This window comes from Tamandua tetradactyla, chromosome 14, assembly GCF_023851605.1.
Source record: "Tamandua tetradactyla isolate mTamTet1 chromosome 14, mTamTet1.pri, whole genome shotgun sequence".
Lineage (NCBI taxonomy): Eukaryota > Metazoa > Chordata > Mammalia > Pilosa > Myrmecophagidae > Tamandua > Tamandua tetradactyla.
In genome coordinates, this window is record NC_135340.1 from 91952407 (window position 1) to 91975441 (window position 23035).

Sequence of the window (23035 nt, forward strand, 5' to 3'; positions counted from 1 at the left end):
TAAAATTTTTGTATATAGTTTTCAACACTTAATATATATTGTTTATAATTAGAACAAAATAATAAGTATTATTTCAAAATCTTAACTCATGTAAGCTAAAAGCTATGCAAGAAAGGGTAAGGCAGCCTCCGGCAGCCACGGCCAGGCCTTGCATTCGCCTGTTGAACACAGTCAAGTTCACACAACATCAGATCCGACAAGGCCACTGTGTCAACGTGGTGGGCTAAGACGAGATAAGAGCACGCCACAATCAGGTCTGAACTGAGAAAAAAACACAAGCACTGCCCCAGCTACAAAATACCAAATGCCCTCTCTCTAGCTAATATGAATGACTACTGCTTCTTCACCAGTTATAATCTCAGCCTCCTTCTGGTATGCCCTCCCTATAGGATGCCATTGCAGAATTTCCCTCTGCTTCCTGATAGCATCCAATCCACAGTAAACCCCCACTTCCTAGGACCCTCTCTAAAGTTGCCCAACCAAAGCCCGAATTCTATAACATGTCCTTTCTCACATCCTCTTCCCGAGACTGCCCCCAGTTCCCGTGGCGTACATTCTCTCTTGTGGCAACAAGTAACAAACCTGACTTGTTCCACACAGGTGCTTCTGCTGTTCTTTGGCTAGAGGGTACTGACTTGTTGTGCAAAGTAGCTTGGACAGGTATTAGATAACCATTTTGTAGAGTGAGCTTCAGAGACTCGCCTCAGGCATATCACAAGTTAGAGATGGAGAAAAGAGCCCCTGGTGCCCGGGCTGCCCCTCCTTCAATAACTCGAATCATCACCATTACCCACCACCATAACGAACACCTGTGAGTCCTTCCTGTGCGCCAGGCCCCTTTCCAGTAAGCACCACAAAGGTACTAGCCATTTAGCCCTACAACACCTCACACAGTGGGTATTATCACTATCCTCACTTAATAGATAAGGAAACAGACACTGACACTTTGAACCATGGAAATCAGAGGCAGTCCGACAGAAAACAAAGATCAGCAGAACACGTTTTGGTTCTGGACAAGGTATATTCTCTGTGTTGGGGGAAACAGCCTTCGGGAAGTGGGTTCCATCTGCCAGCGTGTGGGAGAGAAGCACAGCGTGTCCGGTGGCTCCAGAGGGGCCTGTTCTATAGGACACTGACTGGGGAGTGGGCGGTGGCCATGGATGGCCGCCTCAGCCAGCCAACTCTTTAAGTCCTTCCCTGCTGTAGTTCCACACACCCCCGGGAGCTTCTGACAACCTCTGTGCCTGCGGGATGGCTTGTGAGCAAGCAGCAAGGCCTCTGCCCCAGAAACAGCAACGCCCGCTGCGTGCTCCCAGGGGCACACCAGGAACTGCAATGCCCGCTCTGTGCTCCCCAAGACACACCAGAAACAGTAATGCCCGCTGTGTGCTCCCCAAGACACACCAGGAACTGCAATGCCCGCTCTGTGCTCCCCAAGACACACCAGAAACAGTAATGCCCGCTGCGTGCTCCCTGGGGCACACCAGGAACTGCAATGCCCGCTCTGTGCTCCCCAAGACACACCAGAAACAGTAATGCCCGCTGCGTGCTCCCTGGGGCACACCAGGAACTGCAATGCCCGCTGTGTGCTCCCCGGGGCACACCAGGAACTGCAATGCCCGCTGTGTGCTCCCCAGACCCCCAGCCTTTCCGTCAGGACCACATGTCACATGCCAGTCTCATGGGGTATAGGGTCCCAGGGAAACACCCAGGGGTGAGAGGAGAAGGATGCCGTCCTGCAGGATGGCTGTGTTGGCCTGGGTAGCTGTCCAGGTGTCCCCACTTCCCTAAGATTTTCCAGCCCTTTTAGAAACTGGTACTTAACTACAGACCTGAAATGCACTGCAAAGAAAACAGTGTCATAATCCTGACCAACTGACTCAGGACCTTAGGGGTGGGACTGGGCATCAGTATTCCGTAAAAGCTCCTTAGGTAATTCTACTGTGCAGCCTGAGTTGAGAAACACCAATACAGGATGCTGCCACACTACGAAATGATGCCTTCCAAGCTTAAGTTAGAAATGAAAAACAAGAAAGAGAGAATACCTAAGGCATCTGAGCCAAGTTAACCCTCTGTTTTATAGACAGGAACGAATTCTGTCTGGTGGCATCAGCACACGTCTTCACTGCCCCATGCTCACCAGAACAGGGAAGCCCTCATATTCCAGGCGGAGCTGGGGGTCGAGAAAGGCAGCCTGCCAGCAGTTCCGGTGGGAGACCTCATCTGTCAGGTACACCTCCTGGAGCCACGACTTCCTTGATGATTTCAGTAGGGTCCTGTGGTCACTCGCTAAAAACAACTGAACATGACAGCAAGGAGATGAACTAAGAGCTATTTAGAAAGCTATTTAAAACTAAAAAGCAATCTAATTGACTAGACGGCAAGTATGTTCTAAAGTGGTTTTCAAAGACGCACTTCTTACTGCTTGTAGGAGAAAGCGCACTTCTCCACGTTAGAAATGTCACCGTGAAATTGGACATCACTTCTCCAGGTCAGAAATGTCACCATGAAATCTGACACCGCCACCACCCGCCTTCACCTCTCATTACTTTTCCCTAAATTTTCTCCTTCCTTTAAATACCAAACTCAACCCCCCCTCCCCTTCCTGTTCCCCACGGCCTGTTCCCTGCTACTTCTATCATTCAGGGCACAGGACTCAGGCGGATATTTCATTTATTATAAGAACACTGTATGAATTCATTGCCTGAAATGAAACAGTCTTAAAACCAAACTCATCTCAGATATTGGTCATTTGTGAGCCTCCGTGGTGTCCCACAACCCTCTGGAATTGATGTCCACACTTGGCATTCATGGCAGGACCTTGGCTGGCTGTGTCCTTACCAAAGACAACCCCACCCTGCTTAAAAGTCTCAAGTATTAGTGCCCTGCTTTCTCTTCACCGATGCACCGCCCCTGAACCCGAGATCATCTCCTCACACTTGGCAGAGCTTTAATCAGCACCTACCCTAGGCAAGGCTGTGAGGCAGGGAGGAGGCGCTGCCCTCAAGAGGCCTCAGGCCAGAACGAGAGACGATAAAGCGCAGAAATGGGACACACACGCAGGGTCAGGGCTGGGCAGCGCCAGTGTGATGAGCTGCAGGAGCACAGAGATGAGAACACCATGTTCTCCTGGGGGCTGAGGAAAGCCTATGAAGAGCAGGCGGGAGACTGTGGGGCCAGAGCACGGATGGACAGGGCAGGGGCACATTACAGAGGGCTTGCAAGGCCACCACGAGGAAACCAGAGTTTTTACAGGATCCATCCGTAAACCTCGTTCCTGGCTGCTTCCCCATTTGCTGTGGTTTAAATCGGAATCCACAAGAGGCTATCAAGCAGCAAGGGGCTCGACTGAGGTGCTGGCACTGAGAATGAAAGGCAGACCAGAGCACATCACGAAGGAAGAGTGCTGGGGCTGCCAAGAGCCAGGTGTAGGTGGGGAAGGGAGATGGACCTGAGGCTGTACACGGCGTTGGCTGTGGGGAATGGAGAGAAAGTCCATGCCACTTGGAGTGGCAAGAAAAACAGGACACAAAGTCCTAAAAAGCATCCATCTGAAATTACAAATTCTGTTGTGCTGAATCAGGAAACACACCTCAGAAGTCCCTTATCACCAGAATTTTTATGAATGCCTTGAAAGTGCTTGCTAATCTGAGCAGGAAATCAAGGACAAAATTTCATTTACAATAGTAACTCGAAGGATCAACTATCTATAAACAAATTTAACCAAGAAATCAAAGAAGTCCTAAATAAATGGAAGGACATTCCATGTTCAAGGACTGGAATTCTACATATCATTAAGCTGTCAATTTTACCCAAACTGATTTAAAATTCAACTCAACCCTGATAAAAATTCCAAAAGCCTATTTTGCAGAAAGAGAAAAGCCAATTACCAACTTTATTTGGAGGGATGAGGGGCCCCAAATAGCCAAAAACATCATGAAAAAGAAGAATGACGGTGAAGGACATGCACTTCCTGATTTTAAAACTTATTACAAAGCTACAGGAATCAAAACAGCATGGCACTGGCACAAGGACAGACATACAGACCTATGGAATCAAATTGAGAGTACAGAAATAAACCTTCTCACCTTTAGCCAGCTGATCTGTGACAAAGGTACCAAGTTCACTCAGTGGAGAAAGAAGAGTCTCTTCAATAAGTGGTGCTTGGAGAACTGGATATCCATATGCAAAATACTGCAGGTGGACCCTACCTCACACCATATAAAAGTTAACTCAAAATGGATCAAAGGCTTAAATATAACAGTTAACACTATAGAACTTCTAGAAGAAAATATAGGGAGACATCTGCAGGATCTTGTCTTAGGTGGTGTTTTCTTAGATGTTAAAACCTATATCTCAGGCAACAAAAGAAAAAAAAAGGCAAAGAGGACTATACCAACATTTAAAACTTTGTGCATCAACAGACTTTATCAAGAAAGTAAACAAACTACATGCTTAATATGCAGAATTTATAAAGAACTTCTACAACTGAACAACAAAAATATGTACAACCCAATTTAAAAATGGGGAAAAGACTTGAATAGATATTTCTCCAGAGAAGATAAACAAATGGCCAATCAGCACTTGAAAAGACGATCAAAGTTTTCAGCCCTCAGGGCACTGAGATGCCATCTCACACCCACTAGAATGGCTACTACTAAAAAAAAAAGAAAAGAAAAAGACAAGTGCTATAGCGGATGTGGAGAAATTGGAGGACTTGGATGTGTTTAGTGGGAATGGAGCATGGTTCAGCTGCTGTGGAAAACAGCATGACGATACCTCAGAAAATTAAGTGCAGAACTATCATATGACCCAGCAATCCCACTTCCAGTTATATACCCAAAAGCACTGAAAGTAGGGCCTTAAACAGATACTTGAACATTGATGCTCATAGCAGCATTTTTCACAATTGCCAAAAGGTAGAAGCAAAGCAAATGCCTAGCAACAAAGGAATGGATGAACAAAATGAACAAAATGTGATACATATACACAATGGAATATTATTCAGCCATAAAAAAGAATGAAGTCCTGAAATAATGCAAACACTGAAGATACCAGGTTATGTGAACTCAGCCAGACACAAGGGACAAGCATTGCATGATCTCATTTATATGGAATAAACAGCATAAGCATATTCATAAATTCAGAAATGAGAATACTAATTATCAGGGGCAAAAACGGGGGAGGGGAGTGGGGAAAATGTTTAATTGGTACCAAGTTTCTACTTGGGGTGATGGAGAAGTTTTTTGGCATTAGAAAATGGGGACAGAGGCATAACTCACATATGTAATCAACACCACTGAATTGTATATTTGATAAGGAAAAAAGGGAAAATTTTAGGTCGTATATAAGTTACTATGCACACCCACACCCACGCAAACCCCACAGAACTGTACAATTCAATATAAACAATGCCCTAAAGTTAACAGCATAATTACAATAATATGATTTCATGAATTGTAACAAAGATATCACACTAATGCAAAATGTTAATAACAGCAAAAGGAGTGTGAAAGGAGGGTGTGTGAGAATGCCATACTCCCTCAATGACGCCTCTATAAAACTACAACTGCTTTAATAAAAATAAACTTTTAAAAAATTAGCTTCCTGCCAGCTGCAATGTAAAAAAACGCTCCCTCACTAACATTTAGCTTTCAAGGGTGTATTTTTGTAATGTACAAAGTTAGAACAAAAGGCTTGGTCCAAAGCTGCCCATGAGAAACTGCAGGCTGAAATTATTATGCAGCCAGAGAAGGAATCCCTGCTGCTGGACCCCTCTGCCCTCTATAGAGCTACTCGCCCACGTGGAAACAAAGGTGACAGGTCCAGAGTAGACACGCAAAGTGATGACTCACCATTTTGTCTGCAAATCCCCCTTGTATCCCAAGGCAAAAGTTCTGCCCGTACTGAAGAATCTGACCAACGGCATTTCCATCTACACTGTCAGATGAGAAGAAATGTACTGTAAACTCTCTGTATTAGAATCATTCTATAGCTCTGTTTTTTGTGTATTGAATTTTTAAAATCACACACTGTAACTAAATTAAATAACTAAATAAAAGGGTTTTCTTTTGGCCTTCAAATCCCCCTATACACTATTCCCTGCCCTCTACCATAGCCAGAAAACAGAAGGTCCCCCTTTCTGAGCCTTTGGCTAGACTGTGCTGAGCACACCCAGCTACCCTATACTAGCAATTCTGGTCAAGCGTATGTGACATTTTTAGAGAAAATCTAGTAACACAGCACAGTTGTAGGCATTTAACACTATTTTCCCTTCAAATCTTCAGGAACCAGAAGGAACCAATTTTTAGCTCTCTTACCATAAATGATCTGTATTCAGAAGAAATCTAAATTGAAGAAGCTTCACTAAGACTTAAACAATTGGTTATATTTTTATAATAAAAACATTGCTGCATAAAGTTATAAATTAGTTTAAAAGTGAAGGAAATAGTTTTTTTAAATTGTAATCGTGTATCTATTTGTCCTCTGAGGTCTTAGCTGTTCATTTTCAAAATTGCCTGAAGTATTTTTCTTAATGGATAATTTCAAGAGTAAATGCCACATAGTGCCACCTTGCATTAAACTAGATATTTCTGTTGTAAAAATAACACAGCCACATTGGCCTCACTCTCTCTAAGCCCAACTCTGCAAGTGAAATCACTGCCCTCCCCGCTATGTTGGACATGACATCCAGGGGTGAAAGTCTCCCTGGCAACCTGCGAGATGACTCCCAGGAATGAGCCTGGCCCTGGCACCATGACATCAACAATTCCACCCTGACCAAAAGGGGGAAAAGAAGTGTAATTAATAAAGTATCAGCGGCAAAAAGAGTTCAAATCAAGTTGAGAGGCTACTCTGGAGGTTGATCTTATGCAAGCTTCACAGACCTTGCTACCTATCATAACCTGCCAATCCCCAACCAGGACCATTCCAGCCAATCCTAAAGAACACCTAGGGCAATAAATAAGATTCTACAGAGATTCCATACACTAGGGGAACTCTTCAGAAACCTACAACCTCCAGATGGGTGCCTGGTCCAGATAAAACTTAGAGGTTTTTATCTGAAAAACCTAGAGGGTCCAGGCTCTCCAGAACATCAGACAGTTCCATCTCCCTACCCCATATTAGTGACAGACCCTTACAATGTGAAAAAGTTACAATGGCCATAGCCCAAACACCCCTAAAGAGAGGGACGGAAAGACCAAAGGTGAAGGTGGAGTTATTCAGAAAAGATATGATTTAACAAATGATTATGAATGCTGAATCATTACATTGATGTCTGTTTTAGTCTCCAGCATCTTAGAGCAGCTAGAAGTAAAAATCTAAAATTGTGGAATTGTAATCTATGTCAAACTTTGAAATATGTTCTACAACTAATTGTGGTGCTATGCTTTGAAATTTATTGCTTTTTTGTATATATGTTATTTTTTAAAAAAAGAAAGGAAAAAAGTCGATTGTGGTGATAAAAAAGTATATAAGTCCTCTAGCCTTCCATATGCTGCAACAGCTAGAAGGGAAAATCTGAGAGGATCATATGGTAACCCATGACAAACTCTGGGATCTGTCCTGTAACTACTTATTGAAGAGTGCTTGAAAACAATTGCTTTTTTATTTCTTTTCTTTATACATATGTCACACTATACAATAAAAAAATTAAAATTAGTAATAACATAGCCACATTAACAACAATAAAAGAATTCAAATGAGCTCAAAGCACCCTGAAATGCTATGAAGATAAATTTCCAATAAGAATGTGAATTTAATTCCCTGAATCCTATACCTACGAATTAAACAGTTTTGAATGGAACACAAATCACCAATTAGGCAGTCAAAGTAAAAGGGATTGTAAAGGCCTCATGACCGTAATTCCAAGGTAAGAAAGCAAGATGAGAATCACAGGGAATGTCCACATAAACTTCGTACCAATAAGCCCTGCTCTAACCCTCGGGCACCTATTAACTACAAGTGAAAACTGATATTTGTGATGAAAATGACCTTAAAATTGAAATCTCTCTACCTCAAAATGATAAAAGTGTTTCTGCCAACGGGGATGTTGGTTTGTGCTGCGCTGAGGCCACAGGGTACCTCCACTTCATCACGTAGGTGGGCTGTGATGTCATCAGGAGTCATGCAGAGGCTCAGGTCCCCACCCAGAAACAGATCAGCATCTCTGTCAGGATGGTCAGGATTCACCAGCAGCACGCTGTCGCCGTAGTGGATATAGCCATCTTCAGATACGGAAAGCTGCATCTACAGTTTTAATGGGAATTTTTTCAATAAATCATACAATTCACTAACAGCAAGTACTAAGACCTCTCCCAGTTGCACGATCTATTTCAATACGGGGTTCATTTGGATCCCCTCAAACCCTTAGTTTTCTTGGCTTTCCCGCCACGCCCCACTCCCATTTTGCCACGGTAAAGCCCACAGGTTTCCCAAATGAAGCCAAATCAAGCCAGGTTGACTCCACTATAAATATATTTATTCAATATGCACCAAATGTTTCTTGGCCACCACCTAAGTGGCATTTTATTTATCCAATTTACTTATCAATTCACTCATTTCTTTATTCCGAAATTAAGATAAACCTAATTAAGAACAGGCTTCTCTTATATTCCTGAAATCTTGGGGAATTTTTAACATTGTGGTCTTCAGATTATTTTTTAAAACCTGTTATTTCCCAACAATAACCCATTTATGGAAGTTTGCTTACTTAACATACGCTCACTTAATTTGACAAAATTTTGAAAACAATGCTTGACTTTTAAATTACCTGTCTCAAAAGATTCTCTTTTAGTCTGCGGTTTCTCTGTATGAGAAGTTCCCCTTTATCCCTCTTCTGTAAGAAATCTTTCATGCGCTCCTGGTTAAAGATAAAATGAATGAAATCCAAAGGGTCAATAATAGTCCTGAATTGTACAGATGACAACTGGTAGCTTTTATTTTTTTTTCACAGCTAGTAGCTTTTAGATCAGAATTACCTCAAGTTGAAAAACCAAAACTTCAACTCTTCCAGAACAGGAAAAGAAATGCAAGTATAATAAAAATCGTGGGAATATTTTTAGCATTATTTTGATATTTTTATTTCATTGCAGAATGTTCAGAAAATGAGAAAGACACAAAAAAGTAAGAGAAAAGTCACGTATCATCACCCCAGCCAGGGAAAACCATGCAACGCAACCTGGAGACCACTGTGTCCCTGGCTGTAGGATGACAGACACCGGAAAGCCCACCCTCACCCACCCGGATAGGTACAGGGCAGTGGCTTGTCCCAGGGCCCCGTCAAGGACCCCACCCCAGCAAACAAGAATACAAGCCAGTGAGGACAATGCCAGTAAAGCGGAACTCGGGGACCCTCAGGAGAGCACGTGCGATAAGAGGGAAGGATGTCAGCGCGAGCGCAGGGCTGTTCCTATGAGCGCCTGGTCCCCAGCTGGACTGCAGCCTCTGAGGCGGTGCCTCCAGGGAACTTACTAGAAGGGGGGGAAGGGGGGAAGGGGGAAGAGGAGGAAGTGGGGAAGGGGGGGAAGGGGGCAAGTGGGGAAGGGGGGGGGAAGAGAAGGAAGGGGGGAAGGGGGAAGAGGAGGAAGGGGGGAAGGGGGGAAGGGGGGCAAGTGGGGAAGGGGGGGAAGAGAAGGAAGGGGGGAAGGGGGAAGAGGAGGAAGGGGGAAGGGGGAAGGGGGGGGAAGTGGGGAAGGGGGGGGAAGAGAAGGAAGGGGGGGAAGGGGGAAGAGGAGGAAGGGCGGAAGGGGGAAGGGGGGGAAGTAGGGAAGGGGGGGGGAAGTGGGGGAAAGGTGGGGGGGCTCCCGACCGAGGCTCGGCCCAGGCCTGGCGTCAGGGCACCCGAGTTTAGGAAGCTAAGGGAAATGGAAGGGGAAGGCATGGTGCTCAAAAGGCCGTGCGACCTGGGACTGCAGGACAGCAGGTTAGAAACGGATGAGCTTGTAGGGGATTCTGGTGTATTCCCGCGAAAGAGGAGACTCTGTGTGTCCGCGGGGGCTGAAGCCTGGGGGCCCGGGCGCAGTCGGAGGTCCGCCCCTGGGCACAGCCCTCCTTACCTCCTCCAGGTACAGGTCCTCGTTCCAGTTCCCCATCCGGACGCGCGGCCCGTACAGGTTTTGCGCCATGGTGCGTCTGGGTCCCGAGCAGGCAGGGCTCCCCGACCCCGCTGCGTCGGCGCGTCCCGTCGCCTTGGCGACCCGGCGGCGTGCGATTGGTCAAGATCCTGAGCCCGCTGGCCAATGAGAGGCCGCGCTCGGGGTCTGCCCGCCGGCCTGACTGCCTTTACATCATCCCAAATGTTCCTTTCTGAAATAGAAAGCATCCCCCACCCACCCCCACCCCCGCATATTATTAGAATGTAAGTTAAAATTGTCGTAACAATATAATACCCCCTTCTTGTCCACGCAGCAATGAGGGGCAAAAAAAATGTAACAAAACAAGGTGGAAGTGCTAAGAGAGTTCTAATAGCGCGGAGAGGCTGGTCTGGAGACGAGCTTCTGCAGCCTTCAGCTGCCTGCTGCTCATGGCCATGTTTGCCAACCCCAACCCAAACCATTCCCGTGGACCCCAAGGAACACCTAGGGCTCTGTCTGAGATTCTACCAAGATTCCCTGCACTATGGTCACTTTCCAGAAACGTACAATCTTCAGCTGGGTCCCTAGGCCAGTTAAGTCCTGAAAGCCAGAAGGGCCGCCTCTGCAGAACATCAACCAGTTCCCTCCGCCATCCGGTATTATCAACAGCCCTCTCCAACGCTACAAAGTTAGAAAAGGCAGAGCCCAAATGCCATTAAAGATTGGGAGAAGGGTCAAAGGAGAAGGAGGAGTTATGACAGAGAAGTCGGATTTAACACATGAGTAGGAGGGCTGAGTCATTATATTGATATTTCTTTTAGTCTCCATTGCCTTGGAGCGGCTAGAAGGAAAAATCTAAAATTGTGGAACAGTGACCCATCCCAAACTCTGAAATCTGTTCAACTACTCGTTATAATGTACTTTGAAACATATATATATATATAGTGTGTGTGTATTATTTCATAATAAAAATGTTTAAAAAATTATTTATAAAAAGAAGTTAGGTCAGGTATTAAACCACTAGCTACATTTTATAAGTTAAGAACCTGAGACTCAAAGATGATAGAGGCATGTCTAAATTCAAATTGCTAAAAGTTACTCAAAACAACCTAAGTTTTCTTCTAAGGATTTTATGGTTTGCACTCTTGCATCTAATTCCATGATCCATTTTGAGCTAATTTTTTTGGTAGGGTATAAGGAGTGAGCCCAACTTTTCTGCATGTGGATATCCAGTTCTTACAGCACCATTTCTTAAATTGCCTTCTTGTTGAAGATTAATTGACCATAAATGCAAAGGTTTATTTATGAACTCTCTATTCTATTCTATTCTATTTATTTGTATGTCTATCCTTATGCCAGAACACCACCATCTTAATTACTACAGCTTAGTAACACCTTTTGAAATCGGGTTGGAAAGTGTGAATCCTCCAATTTTGTTCCTCTTTTTCAAGCTTTATTCCCTCCTCTACTTTTTGTGTACGTTATTTAAAATAGTGTGTCTATATATGTTACAAACCCAATAATATATTATTATAAATATTACTTTATATAATGGTATATCTTTTAAAGAAGCTACAAAAGGAAGAAAAGTAGTATATATAAAGTTTGTTATATTGCTCCTTTCTGATTCTCCATTTGGTCCTTTTTTTAAATGGCTTATTATGAAGCTTATTATGAAATGGCTTCATAATAAGCCATTTTGGGTCCAGTGGAGAAAGCCTATAAGATAAGTAAATCACGCTAACCCACAGACATCTGTTCCTCATTGGGTAAGACCCTTCTCTGTAATAAACAAACAAATAAATAAACATAAATGCCAACAAATCGTGGTAACTTTCCACTTGGGAATCCTCCAAATGCCTTTATAAGTCGCTGCGGCCAGGAAGGCTATTGAGACTCTCCGACTGACTCTCCAGGTTTGACATCTCCCTGCTTGAGCAGTTTCCCTTTCAGTAAACTGCAGCTCTCATTATATTGGATCACATGGGTAACTTTGTCTCTTTTGACACAGGGACTCTGAAAATAAATTTAAACGTCCTCATTGGGTGTCAATATTGTAATTCATCCCAGTGCAGTAAAGGAAAAACCAGAAGTCCCTTTCATTTAGCTTATACAAACAATTTTACCTCTGAGAAGTGTTTCTTTAAGGAGTTACTGACTCAGAGATTTTGTGAGACTTGAATGACATCATAATATCACAAGAGGAAAGGATTTGAACATATGGTTACTAGTGCTGTGGTAAGTAAGCACGTTCCAGGCAGAGGCAGTAGAGTGAGACATGTTCATGGGACCAGAAGAGTGCACAGAACTATACATAAAGAATGGGCATACATGCTCAAGGGCCTTTAGTAGCCAGGCAAGGATTATGGGTTTCCTTCTATAAGCAATGGGGAGCCCTTGAAAGTTTCTATGGAGGAATTAATAAAGGACAGAGAGCAGAACTTTGGAAATTCACTGGGGCTGCAGACTGGCATGGATTTAAGGCAGCAGACTGGCATGGATTTAAGGCAGACAGGCCGGATGGGGGAAGGAAAGGGGTGCATTTAGGAGACGACCCAGGGAGAGGTGATGCTGTGTTCTTAACTAAGGCCATGGCAATGGGGAGAGAGAGGTAGAAATGGATGGGGAAAGAATCAAAGTCAATAATGTCAGATCTTGGAAAATGACCTTGCAATGGGGGGAATCCATTCAAGTTTTCATTCAGCCAGCATTCACTTGTGCCCAGCACTGTGCTGAGCATTTGGGGTGCAAGGTACATAAGAGAATTTTGGTCCCTGTGTTTGTGGATGGTCAAAAAGGAGAGTAACTCTGAGCAAGTAACTGCAAGCGTGAGGCAGACTGCCAAGGCCAGTACAGGTAAGACCTCCCTAGGAGGGTGTCAGCAAGTTTCTTCCCATCAAATAATAAATAGTCCTTTGATTTTCAGGGTACTGAAAATCCTAATAGGATAACATGATCACTTTTTAAAAGCCTCCTATGATGGGTAACGATTATTCCTGTCCTCTCCAAAGAAAGTAGGATGGTGTCTCACCAGAAAAGGGACTTCTACTCACTTTTGTCTCCATCTCTTCTCCCTTATGGTGTGCCAGATGCCTGCAGAAAAGAATGCTAGCTCTGTGCCTGTTTCACTCCAGCCAGGCACTATCGCCAGAGCCCAGCATTCACCCCCAGGCCAGACCCCTTGAGGATAAGCTCTCTCGGCAGCCCTGCCGTCCATTTACCAGTCCCCTCCATTGAAGCTCACCCCTTGGGTGATACACTTGCATATATACTCTGAAAACCTGACAACAGAGGAAATTTCCTTCTGTTTCCCGCTGGTTTCTAGGAAGGACGGTCCCTGCTAAAAAGGAAGTCCTTTCAGAGGGATGGAAAGAGCAAAGGTGATGGTGGAGTTATACAGAGAAGATAGGATTTAACAAATGAATATGAATGCTGAATCATTAAATTGATATCTCTTTTAGTCTCCAATATCTTAAAGCAGCTAGAAGTAAAAACCTAAAATTGTGGAATTGTAACCCATGTCAAACTCTGATATATATTCTACAACTAATTGTGGTGCTGTGCTTTGAAATTTATAGCCTTTTTGTATACATGTTATTTTTCACAAAAAAAAGAAGGGAAAAAAGTCAATTGTGATAAAAAATATATATATTTAAGCCCTCTAGCCTCCTATATTCTGGAGCAGCGAGAAGGAAAAATCTGAGAGGATCATATGGTAGCCCATGACAAACTCTGGGATCTGTCCTGTAACCACTTGTTGAAGAGTGCTTTGAAAACCATTGCTTTTTTATGTCTTTGCTTTGTATATATGTTTTACTATACAATAAAAAAGTTAAATATAAAAAAATTTAAAAAGGAAGCCTTTTCATGCAACCCAACACCCTGGTGGGTTTAGATACATTAGGGTAGTCCCAGGGTGCGTTTGGCAGCAGGAACTAGAAAGAGCCAAATGACCCCACCTAAGAGAGAGAATTGAAGGTGAGTCTCCCGTCTCTGGGGGTGCCTCCTGGAGAAGCAGCTGGAACACAGAGACAGAAGTGACCAGGAGAACAGATGCCTCTGGGGAACTCACAGAAATCTTGGGAAAGAACATGGACTTGGAAGCGGTAACAAGCTCTCTCTTCTAGATCTCAAAAAGCAGGGAAGCACCCAATTATCAGTGGTAACTTTTGATTAGGTGGTTTCCATGGAGATGTCTCCACTCATTCAAGGTGGGGTTGCTTATTGGAGGGAGGCCTTTAAGAGGGAACCATCTTGGAAAAACCTTTAGTGCCGACAGAGCCCACTCGGCCAGAGACCTTTGGAGATGTGTGAAGATAATGCTCCTGGAGAAACCATTGAAGAAGCCTGGAGAGAAAGCTAGCAGACATCGCCATGTGTCTTTCCAGCTGAGAGACAAACCCCCAACATTATTGACCTTCTTGAACCAAGACATCTTTTCCTGGATGCCTTAGTTTGGACATTTTTATAGCCTCGCCTTACTATGGACATTTTCATGGCCTTAGAACTATAAACTTGCAACTTAATAAATTCCCTTTTTAAAAGCCAAAAAAAGCACAGAGGCAACTCCAGCTGATATTTAGGTTATAGGAATGTCGTTCTCTTTTAAAATCACAAAATCTCAGTGCTGGGAAAAACACCAGAAATCTATTTCAAGCCTTATTTTTCCTTTTTTAAGCAGGGGAGCTCTTTTCCAAACAAAAGCAATACGGAATTCAGCTACAAAAAAGAGACAGCTAAAAAGGGCTGGTCTCCTGGCGATTTAAATGCGGGCGCCACAACTTCCTCTTTGGTCCACTGGGCAAGAGTCTGCAGAGTGAAGTCTCAAAACCACTGATCCGGCTTGGGTCCCCCTCATTGTACAGGTGGGAAACTGAGGCCACAACACCACGTGCCCCTTGGCAGGAAGAGCGAGCGTTGGGATCAGACTCTCACTCGAGGAATTTTTCTACTTTCCAGACCTTACCTGGCCCCACCCATAGGAAAAAAGCTCATCTTTTTACCACTGACCCATTCTATCCTGTCTTCTGGTCAAAAGAAAATTCTGGCCTTTATTGCTTAGAAAGGTATAAATAGAAGCATTTCCCACATTGAGAGCAAGATGCAGAATCCAACAAGGATGAACCCGTTGGTGTTCATTTCTTCTATCCTTCTGCAATTTAAAAGCCCAGTAATTAAGAAAGTGTTCCAAAAGCTGTGTCATCATGAAAACATTTACAGTATAATTGAGCGATATTAAGAAATGGTGCGGTTCAGTAGTGTTCTCAAAGATACTGGATGAATATAAACCGAAGAGCAACAATGTAAAAACACATTTCCCCAAACTGTCAGTTTTTCCAGTTCCCTTAATCTGATGGAAAAAGAAAGGGCATACCTTCCTTTTCCAAATGAGGAAACAGAAGCACAGAGAGGTTATGAGAAATACTCAGTTTAGCATCACAGCTCTAGCTAAAACACACCACAAGACTGCAGTAAAAGAGGAGGAAGGGAGAAAGAAAACATGGGAAAATATGACCTTATATTTTCATAGTGTGCACGGGTCTTACTGTATTCTTACCCACGTCACTTCATTTGGGTATTGCCATTGCAAGAGTTTGGACAATAATCCTACTTTATTTGGATAGCTCTGCGATTTAAAACACAGGCTGTGGAGTCAGACATGACAAGTTTAAATCCCAAAACCAAACACATATTGACTGTGCTGCCCTTGGGCAAAGTCACAACCTCTCTGTGCCTCTCGGTAAAATGAGGGGAAAATGACACTCAGCTCATTTGGTTATTGTGATATGTTAAGCTGCAGAGTATCACACCCTTGGCGCAGTGCCTAGGTTACGGTAAGCACTCAGTAGCTATCGCTTTACTATTGAGAAAAGACTAACATCAGTAAGACTTAACCAGGAAAGTTTTCTATTTGTGTCTCACAAGTTTGACGGTCAAGGGATATTTCATTTTCTAAATGGGAAAACAAGGGCCCATCAAAGGGAAGAGATTTAAGTTCAGACAACTAGTGTTGGCAGAGCGGGAGCCAAACCCAAGACTTCTAATTCCTTGTGTTAGACTAGAAGGTTCCAAGTAAGAAGCTGGAAAATGAAGGATGTCTATGAAACATAGTTCACAAACAAACAGTAATGATAGAAATGCTTAAAAATTAGGGTTTTATGCACAAAGAACACTCGTCCTAGGGAGTTGAGGTACCTGATCTCTGCAGGTATCATTCTCCTCTCTCATGGGGTAAGTTCCCTGGTCCAGCGACAATACCGGATTGTCCAGAGCAGAAAGTCAACGTCTGTCTGTGGCTGAAGCCTGGCTACTCTGCCGCGGTCCAGCCGCAGCAGAGGGAACGGGCTTGAAGGTGTGGAGGGTCGTCGGCGCGAGAAGAACACCAAGAGACAGCTTAGAGAATTTTTTTCTGAGAAGAGTTGCTTAGATTTATTTCTGCTTAACTGATTTTATACCCTTATTCTTGGCAAGAAAACAGGTATCACAGGATCATGGTTGTGTCATGGCTTACATTTTAGGTAAAGTTACAGGTTCAGGGAAGCAAAGCAAAAGTACACGTTCTGATTTTCTTAGGAACATTTACACAAGATTTCAATAGCAGCAAGATATTGGCTTAAAACCGCAGACATTGTGTTTGCAGTTTTCTGAGTTTAGACTTTCTGTTTCTATTATTCTACAGGTGAGGCTATATGTCAAGACCTATTTTAATCTGGTTAAAGGTTAGCTTGTTTTGATTAAAAGGTTACATTGTTTACTTAGATTTTTTATTGTTTTATAGCAATGGACCGGTGCCGTGGTGGGGAGTAAATTTCTAGGATGGCTCAATGCAGGGTTTTTTTAATTGTAATTGTTTACTCTCTATGGGGCACTTTTCTGTGACTTGTTCTAAAAGCACTTCTGCCTGCTGTATCTGCAGCATGACTTGCTTAATGGGGGCATCCCAACCTAATTTTTTCCAAACAGTCATTAACAAGGTTTTGCAATTTGTACAATTTGTATCATTTTTTCCAATTCTTTTGCTTTCTGATTCGTTTTGATATAATGCTTGGAGCACAACCAGCAATAAGAAACACACAATTAGTGTCATTAATCCCAGTATTTTTCTATTACACCATTTTATGCCTCGTCCTCTTTTGGGGCATTGAAGGCCTTGCCTACCGCCCTTCCTTCCAGGGAACCGTGTCAAACCGGGGAGGAAAAAGAGGACGCGGCACTACTCGACTCCAAATCCAGTGCTCCCTCCATCAAACAACTGTCAGACTTTCCAAGGAAGGGGAGAAAAATCATATGCACTGCAAACCTCCAATTAATGATTTCTCCTTCAAATGCTCTTCTAGGGACTTCTGTGATCTCCACTAAACTGTGCCTTTAACTAGGGCAGGAATCTTCTGATAGAAAAAATGTTATAAAAACACTGAGAGTATCTTGGAAGCACTTTCATGTGCTGTTGGCACAACAGAAAACTAGAGTCACGATTCTAGAAGGCAATTTTGCATTTCATATGTATATGCCCCTAAATTCCAATTCAAGCATATTATGCCAAGGAGATATTTACTTTTATAGGGAAAAATGGCAAACAACCCACAACCCAAATATCCAAGTAGCAATGTATTACTTCAGAAAATTACAATGCATGCATATTTTAAAAGAGTATGCAGCTATTTAAAATCATGATCTAAAAACTATATTTAATGATTTTGGAGATGCTTAATACATATTAAATTAAAATGAGATTGTGAAGAGTATTGTAATGCAAGCTGTCTATTTTAGAAAAATGTATATTCACAGAAAAAGAATATAAATTATAAACATGTATTGGCAGGTGTGTCCATTTCACATGTATAATATGCATGTTATATATAATGCAACATACATCATATAAACTCTATAGCTGTATAATCTGCATAATCTAGACATATGTCATCGACACATAAATGTAACCTATATGTAACTGATGGCTATGGGACATCTGGCTTTTCCATATATCCCAAATTTTCTTTAATTAGCATGCAAAATTTTTATGATCGGGAAAAATAAACCATTTTTAAGACATTCTGGCCCAGCAGTCAGATATGCACATCCCAGCGATGACTCTGATTTGTGTCACAACAGAAAGAAGAGTGGAGAGACTCTGTCAGGAGTCGGGGAAGCTGAGCCCAGGGACAGGAGGCAGTTCTCTGCTCCAGTTCTTCAGGCACCTCACGTAACAGGTATTTTCGGCCTTTATAAAACCAGGTTGAATCATTTCTCACGCTCCTTAGGAATTTACCCCGAAGAGGAGCCTGTGAGGACAGAGGGGAAAGGGTCTTTTCGGACCTCCCCTTGGAGAGCGAGTTTGGTTCCACAGCGGGGCAGTTGCGCCCCCGCGTGGCAAGTCATCGGTACAGCGCTTCCCATAACTAGGAGAACAATGCAGCGACAGCGAGATGGGCTCTGGGCTGGGTGCAGGAGACTCCAGCTTCTAGAGTTTGGGAGGCTTCCCCCATCACAGGGGTAAACACTGAGAAGAGCTCGTCAGACTCACTGGCCCTGGCACTGTGGGATCAACAATGCCATCCTGACCAAAAGGGGGAAAAGAAGTGTAACTAATAAGGTATCAGCAGCTGAGAGAATTCAAATAGAGTCGAGAGGCTACTCTGGAGGTCACTCTTATGCAAACTTCAGTTACACATTGCTACTAACTTGCCAAATCCCAACCCAGACCATCCCTGCCAATCCTAAAGAACACCTAGCGCAATATCCAAGATTCTACAAAGGTTCCAGGTACTAGAGTAACTTTCCAGAAACCTACAACCTCCACATGGGTCCTTGGACCAGATAAGTCCTGAAATGCAGAGGGTCCAGCCTCTCCAGTACATCAACTAGTTCCATCCCCCTCTCCCATATTATCGACAGCCCCTTTCAACAAGAAAAATTAGAATGGGCATAGTCCAAATTCCCCTAAAGAGTGGGAGAAAGATCGAAGGTGATGGTGGAGTTATACAGAAAAGGTAGGGTTTAACAAATGAGTATGAGTGCAGAATCATTATACTGACATTTCTTTGAGTCTCCAGTATCTTAGCGCAGCTAGAAATAAAAATCTAAAATTGTGGAATTGTAACCCATACCAAACTGTGAAATCTGTTCTACAACTAATTGTGATATGCTTTGAAATTTATTGCTTTTATGTATATATATTATTTAAAGAGAAGGAGTATAACAGAAAAGATAGGATTTAACAAATGAGTATGACTGCTGAATCATTACATTGATATTTCTACTGGTCTCCAATGTCTTGGAGCAGCTAGAAGAAAAAATGAAAAATCATGAAACTGTAACCCATACCAAAACTTTAAAATCTGTTCTATACTACTTGTTCAAACATACTTGGTTAAGGGCATTGAGCCAAGCCTACTGTTGGCTTATCTTTGCATATATTTTCTCAGTAGATTTTCTGGGGAAGTTAAGAGTTACAAACATATTTTGAAAGAGTCATGACAGATAGTGTCCATTTTTAAGCCCTTTGCAGACCAGTGGGAGAGATTTTTCATGTAATTTTATCACATCTTTGCACTCCCTGATTCCTTTATATTGAGCGATTCAGAGCATTAAAATGAAACAGTTTGGTTTTTCTTTGTATGCCATATGGTGGGGGCCATATTTCATTCTTTTTCCACATGAGTATCCCCTTATTGCAGCACCATTTTGTTGAATTTTTGTTTGGTTTTTCATTTGTTTGTTTGCTTGTTTGTTTGGGAAGTGCATGGGCTGGGAATTGAACCCGGGTCTCCTGCACGGCAGGAGAACATTCTACCACTGAACAACCCTTGCACTTTAAACGTTTATTTTTTTAATTTTTTATATTTGAAGTATCATAGTGTGTTCAAATTTAAAAATGATTAATTAAAGCAAATAAAGCACTCTATGATTTTCAAAAAAAAAAGAGCTCATCAGACCTCAAAAGCCAATTAAATAATTTGTAGTGAAGCACTGGGCTCAGTTTCCTCACTCATAAACAATATTACTTCACATCGTATCACAAGTGTATCAACATATTTGAAGTGTCTGCAAACAATGCAACTTTCCCTTGTTGCTCACTCTCCTTGCCTCACCCCAGAACCTTCTTCCCCATATAATCTGCAGCCATCTGCCAAGGCCGTCCACGAGAGGTCCTCTCCCCCACAGAGCCCCCGACTGGATGGACCTATTGCCCCTCTCCTAGCTCCCACGGCACTTTGTATTTTTCCTGGCAGAGTCCTACTGTGAGTAATTTTTCTTGGCAATGAGCAATTTGTGCTAGTGTAAGCACCATGAGGTCAGGGCTCTCTTTTGTTTCATTGGTGTGTTAGGTTTCCAGGGCTGCTGCAGCAACTACCACAGACTGGAGGGCTTCAACAATGGAGATTATTGTCACAGTTTTGGAGACCAGAAGTCCAAAATCAACGTGTCGGCAGGCCGTGCTCTCTCTGACATCTGTAGTGTTTTCTGGTGGTGACCTGCCGGCCACCCATCACTCCATCATAAGGTCACCACCTGTCTCCTTAGGTCTGTTACTCTACTGAGCCCAGTTTCCTCTGTTTAGAAGGTCTCCGCTCACCCTGAATTAAGGCCCATCCTGATTCACTTTGGTCTCCCCTTAATAGGCTCATAGAAGATGAAGGACCCTCTGTACAAAGAGTCCACAACCACAAAACCCCCAGGATAGTCACGTCACAGCTACATTCATGAGTCACTGAAAATCCATTGCCACCTACCCACCAAACACCGAGTCCGTGTGTTACACATCGTTCTAATTTGTCAGCTGCTGGAATGCAATATACCCGAAATGGAACAGCTTTTAAAAAGAGGAATTTAGAAAGTCACTATTTAACAGTTCTAAGGCCGAGAAAATGTCCCAATTAAAGCAAGTCTATAAAAAAGTCCAAATTAAGGCACCCAGGGCAGGATTCCTTGGTTCAGGAAGGCCAGTGATGTCCAGTCTTTCTCTCTCCACTCGAAAGGCACATGGCAAACATGGCAGTGTCTGCTAGTTTCATCTCCTGGCTTCTTGCTTCATGAAGCTCCCCAGGGACATTCTCCTTCTTCCTCTCCAAAGGTCACTGGCTGGTAGACGCTGCTTCATGGCTCCCATCATTCTGTCGTCCTTCTGCTCTCTCAAAATCTCCAAAGGTCACTGGCTGGTGGACTCCGTGATTCTCTCGTCCTGTCTGGTTCTGCAGCTCTCTCCTCGTCCTCAGAAGGAGCTCCAAAATGTCTCCTCTCTTATAGGATTCCAGTAAACTAATCAAGACCCACATAGAATGGGTGGAGACACATCTCCATCTAAACAAGTTTAATATCCACAATAGAATGTTCTCTGGTTACTACTGAATTGGCAATCTACTTGTCCATTCTTTACCAGAGAAGAAGACCTTGATTACAGCATCACCACTTATTAGTTGTAACTTTGTTTAGATTATTTCTCCTCTCAGCACCTCTATTTTCTCATCTATGTAGCAGAGGTAGGAAAACCATCTACTTAGTTATTGCAATAAGTAAATGAGTTAAGATATATAGATTTGAACAGTGCCAGGCTCACTCTAAGAGCTCAACAAATGCCACCTGTTATCACCACACTCACCATTGCCCTCATCATAACATGCTTCTTTGGCTCTCTCTTCCTCCAGCTACAGTGCTGTGGTGAGGATGAGATATTTGGCCTTTCAACTCAGGCACCCCTGAAAGGGACCATCTGGCAAACTCTCTATAACCTCCCTTTATCCCAGCCTCTGTGACATTCCATGCCAATAGCCTTACCTCAGTGCTTTTAGTCTCATAGCTCAAATTCTTTCCTTCCAAATTATTATCTAATTTAAGGATCCAATACCAACTGTGTCTCTTGCTCCATCCATTCACCTGTCCTAGACTATAAACTCTGGGGCTTGAGGTATCTACAAGCAAACCTAGTGTCTGCTTGGGTTTGCCTACCAAAGACACAACCTGCTCTCTCTAGAAGCAATTCACATTTCTGCAAAAATTCTGTGGCCCATGATCGACTTTACACAATACTCTAGAAGGGGTGCAGGAATGGCCAAGGAAACTTGAACATGGCCAATCCCAGCACCCTTGGGCAAGGCACTCAGCAGCATCCAGGGCCAAAATGACAGTCACCATTTCCATGAGTCCTCTCCATGTGTGAGAATATTCTGAGCCCTGTCACTGCCTGTGTTTATTAAATCCCTACTTCTTGGCACTATTCTCTTAACAGTTGGCTGCCATGTGATACAGCCATTCTTTAGCTCAGTTTTAGGGTGTGATGAGATTCAGGAGCAATTGAATGTCAAGCTCTGTTCAATATCCCAGGTGGCACTTCCCATCACCACTAGTGCCCTCAGAACTACACCTTTTATCAGGGAAAAGGGGGAACAGTGTCTGTGCTTCCTAGAGTTGTCATTAGCAAAGCATCACAAACTGAATGGCTTAAAACCCCAGAAATTCAATTGCCTCTCAGCTTGAACCTCTCTTTTTTGGGGGGGCACAATTCAACCCATGACATACAACCTGCAGCAGCATGGTCATGTAAGCCAGTTGGGCACATGCATGGATGCCTAGACAATTTCTAATCATAATCTGTCTGTAATCTGAGCTTTGGAGGATACTCTCGCTAATCAAGCAGCACTGCAGAGCATCCTTGCCAGGAAGACCAGAAGCAACAGAGGCACCCCAATAGAGATGGGGTTGGGGGTATGGCAGCTGCAGGAGGAATCTACCCCGGCACTAGAGGCTGGATCCTAGGCTGACAGGCAGCTAAAATGCACAGGCACTGCTCTTCCAGGCTGCAATACATGCATTCCACTCTGGTTGGCAGTAGCTGTTGCCCCAGGCCCCTCCGCTGCAGTAACTCCCCCAGCCCCTCCTTCATGGTTCCCGCAGACCTTGCCATTACTAAACGAATCAGTGGCACATATTGGCACAGGGGAGGCCTCTCGGCCTATGCCTGA

General features: G+C 43.4%; 1 protein-coding gene across 5 annotated transcripts in view; it reads right to left on the minus strand.

Annotated features, from left to right (window-relative positions):
• Nucleotides 1-10290, minus strand: part of CFAP161 (cilia and flagella associated protein 161) — a 58502-nt gene extending 48212 nt beyond the window's left edge. For 2 of the 5 annotated variants that reach the window (XM_077128504.1, XM_077128503.1), the window contains exons 1-5: nucleotides 10059-10290; nucleotides 8774-8863; nucleotides 8018-8250; nucleotides 5856-5940; nucleotides 2141-2299 (exon numbers count right to left, since the gene is read on the minus strand). In XM_077128504.1, coding sequence (XP_076984619.1) covers nucleotides 2141-2299; nucleotides 5856-5940; nucleotides 8018-8250; nucleotides 8774-8863; nucleotides 10059-10127 — 636 coding nt within the window. In that variant the 5' untranslated portion in view covers nucleotides 10128-10290. The remainder of the gene's footprint in view (nucleotides 1-2140; nucleotides 2300-5855; nucleotides 5941-8017; nucleotides 8251-8773; nucleotides 8864-10058) is intronic. The other 3 variants (XM_077128505.1, XM_077128507.1, XM_077128506.1) reach the window with 3 other exon arrangements.
• Nucleotides 10291-23035: the final 12745 nt, after the last annotated feature.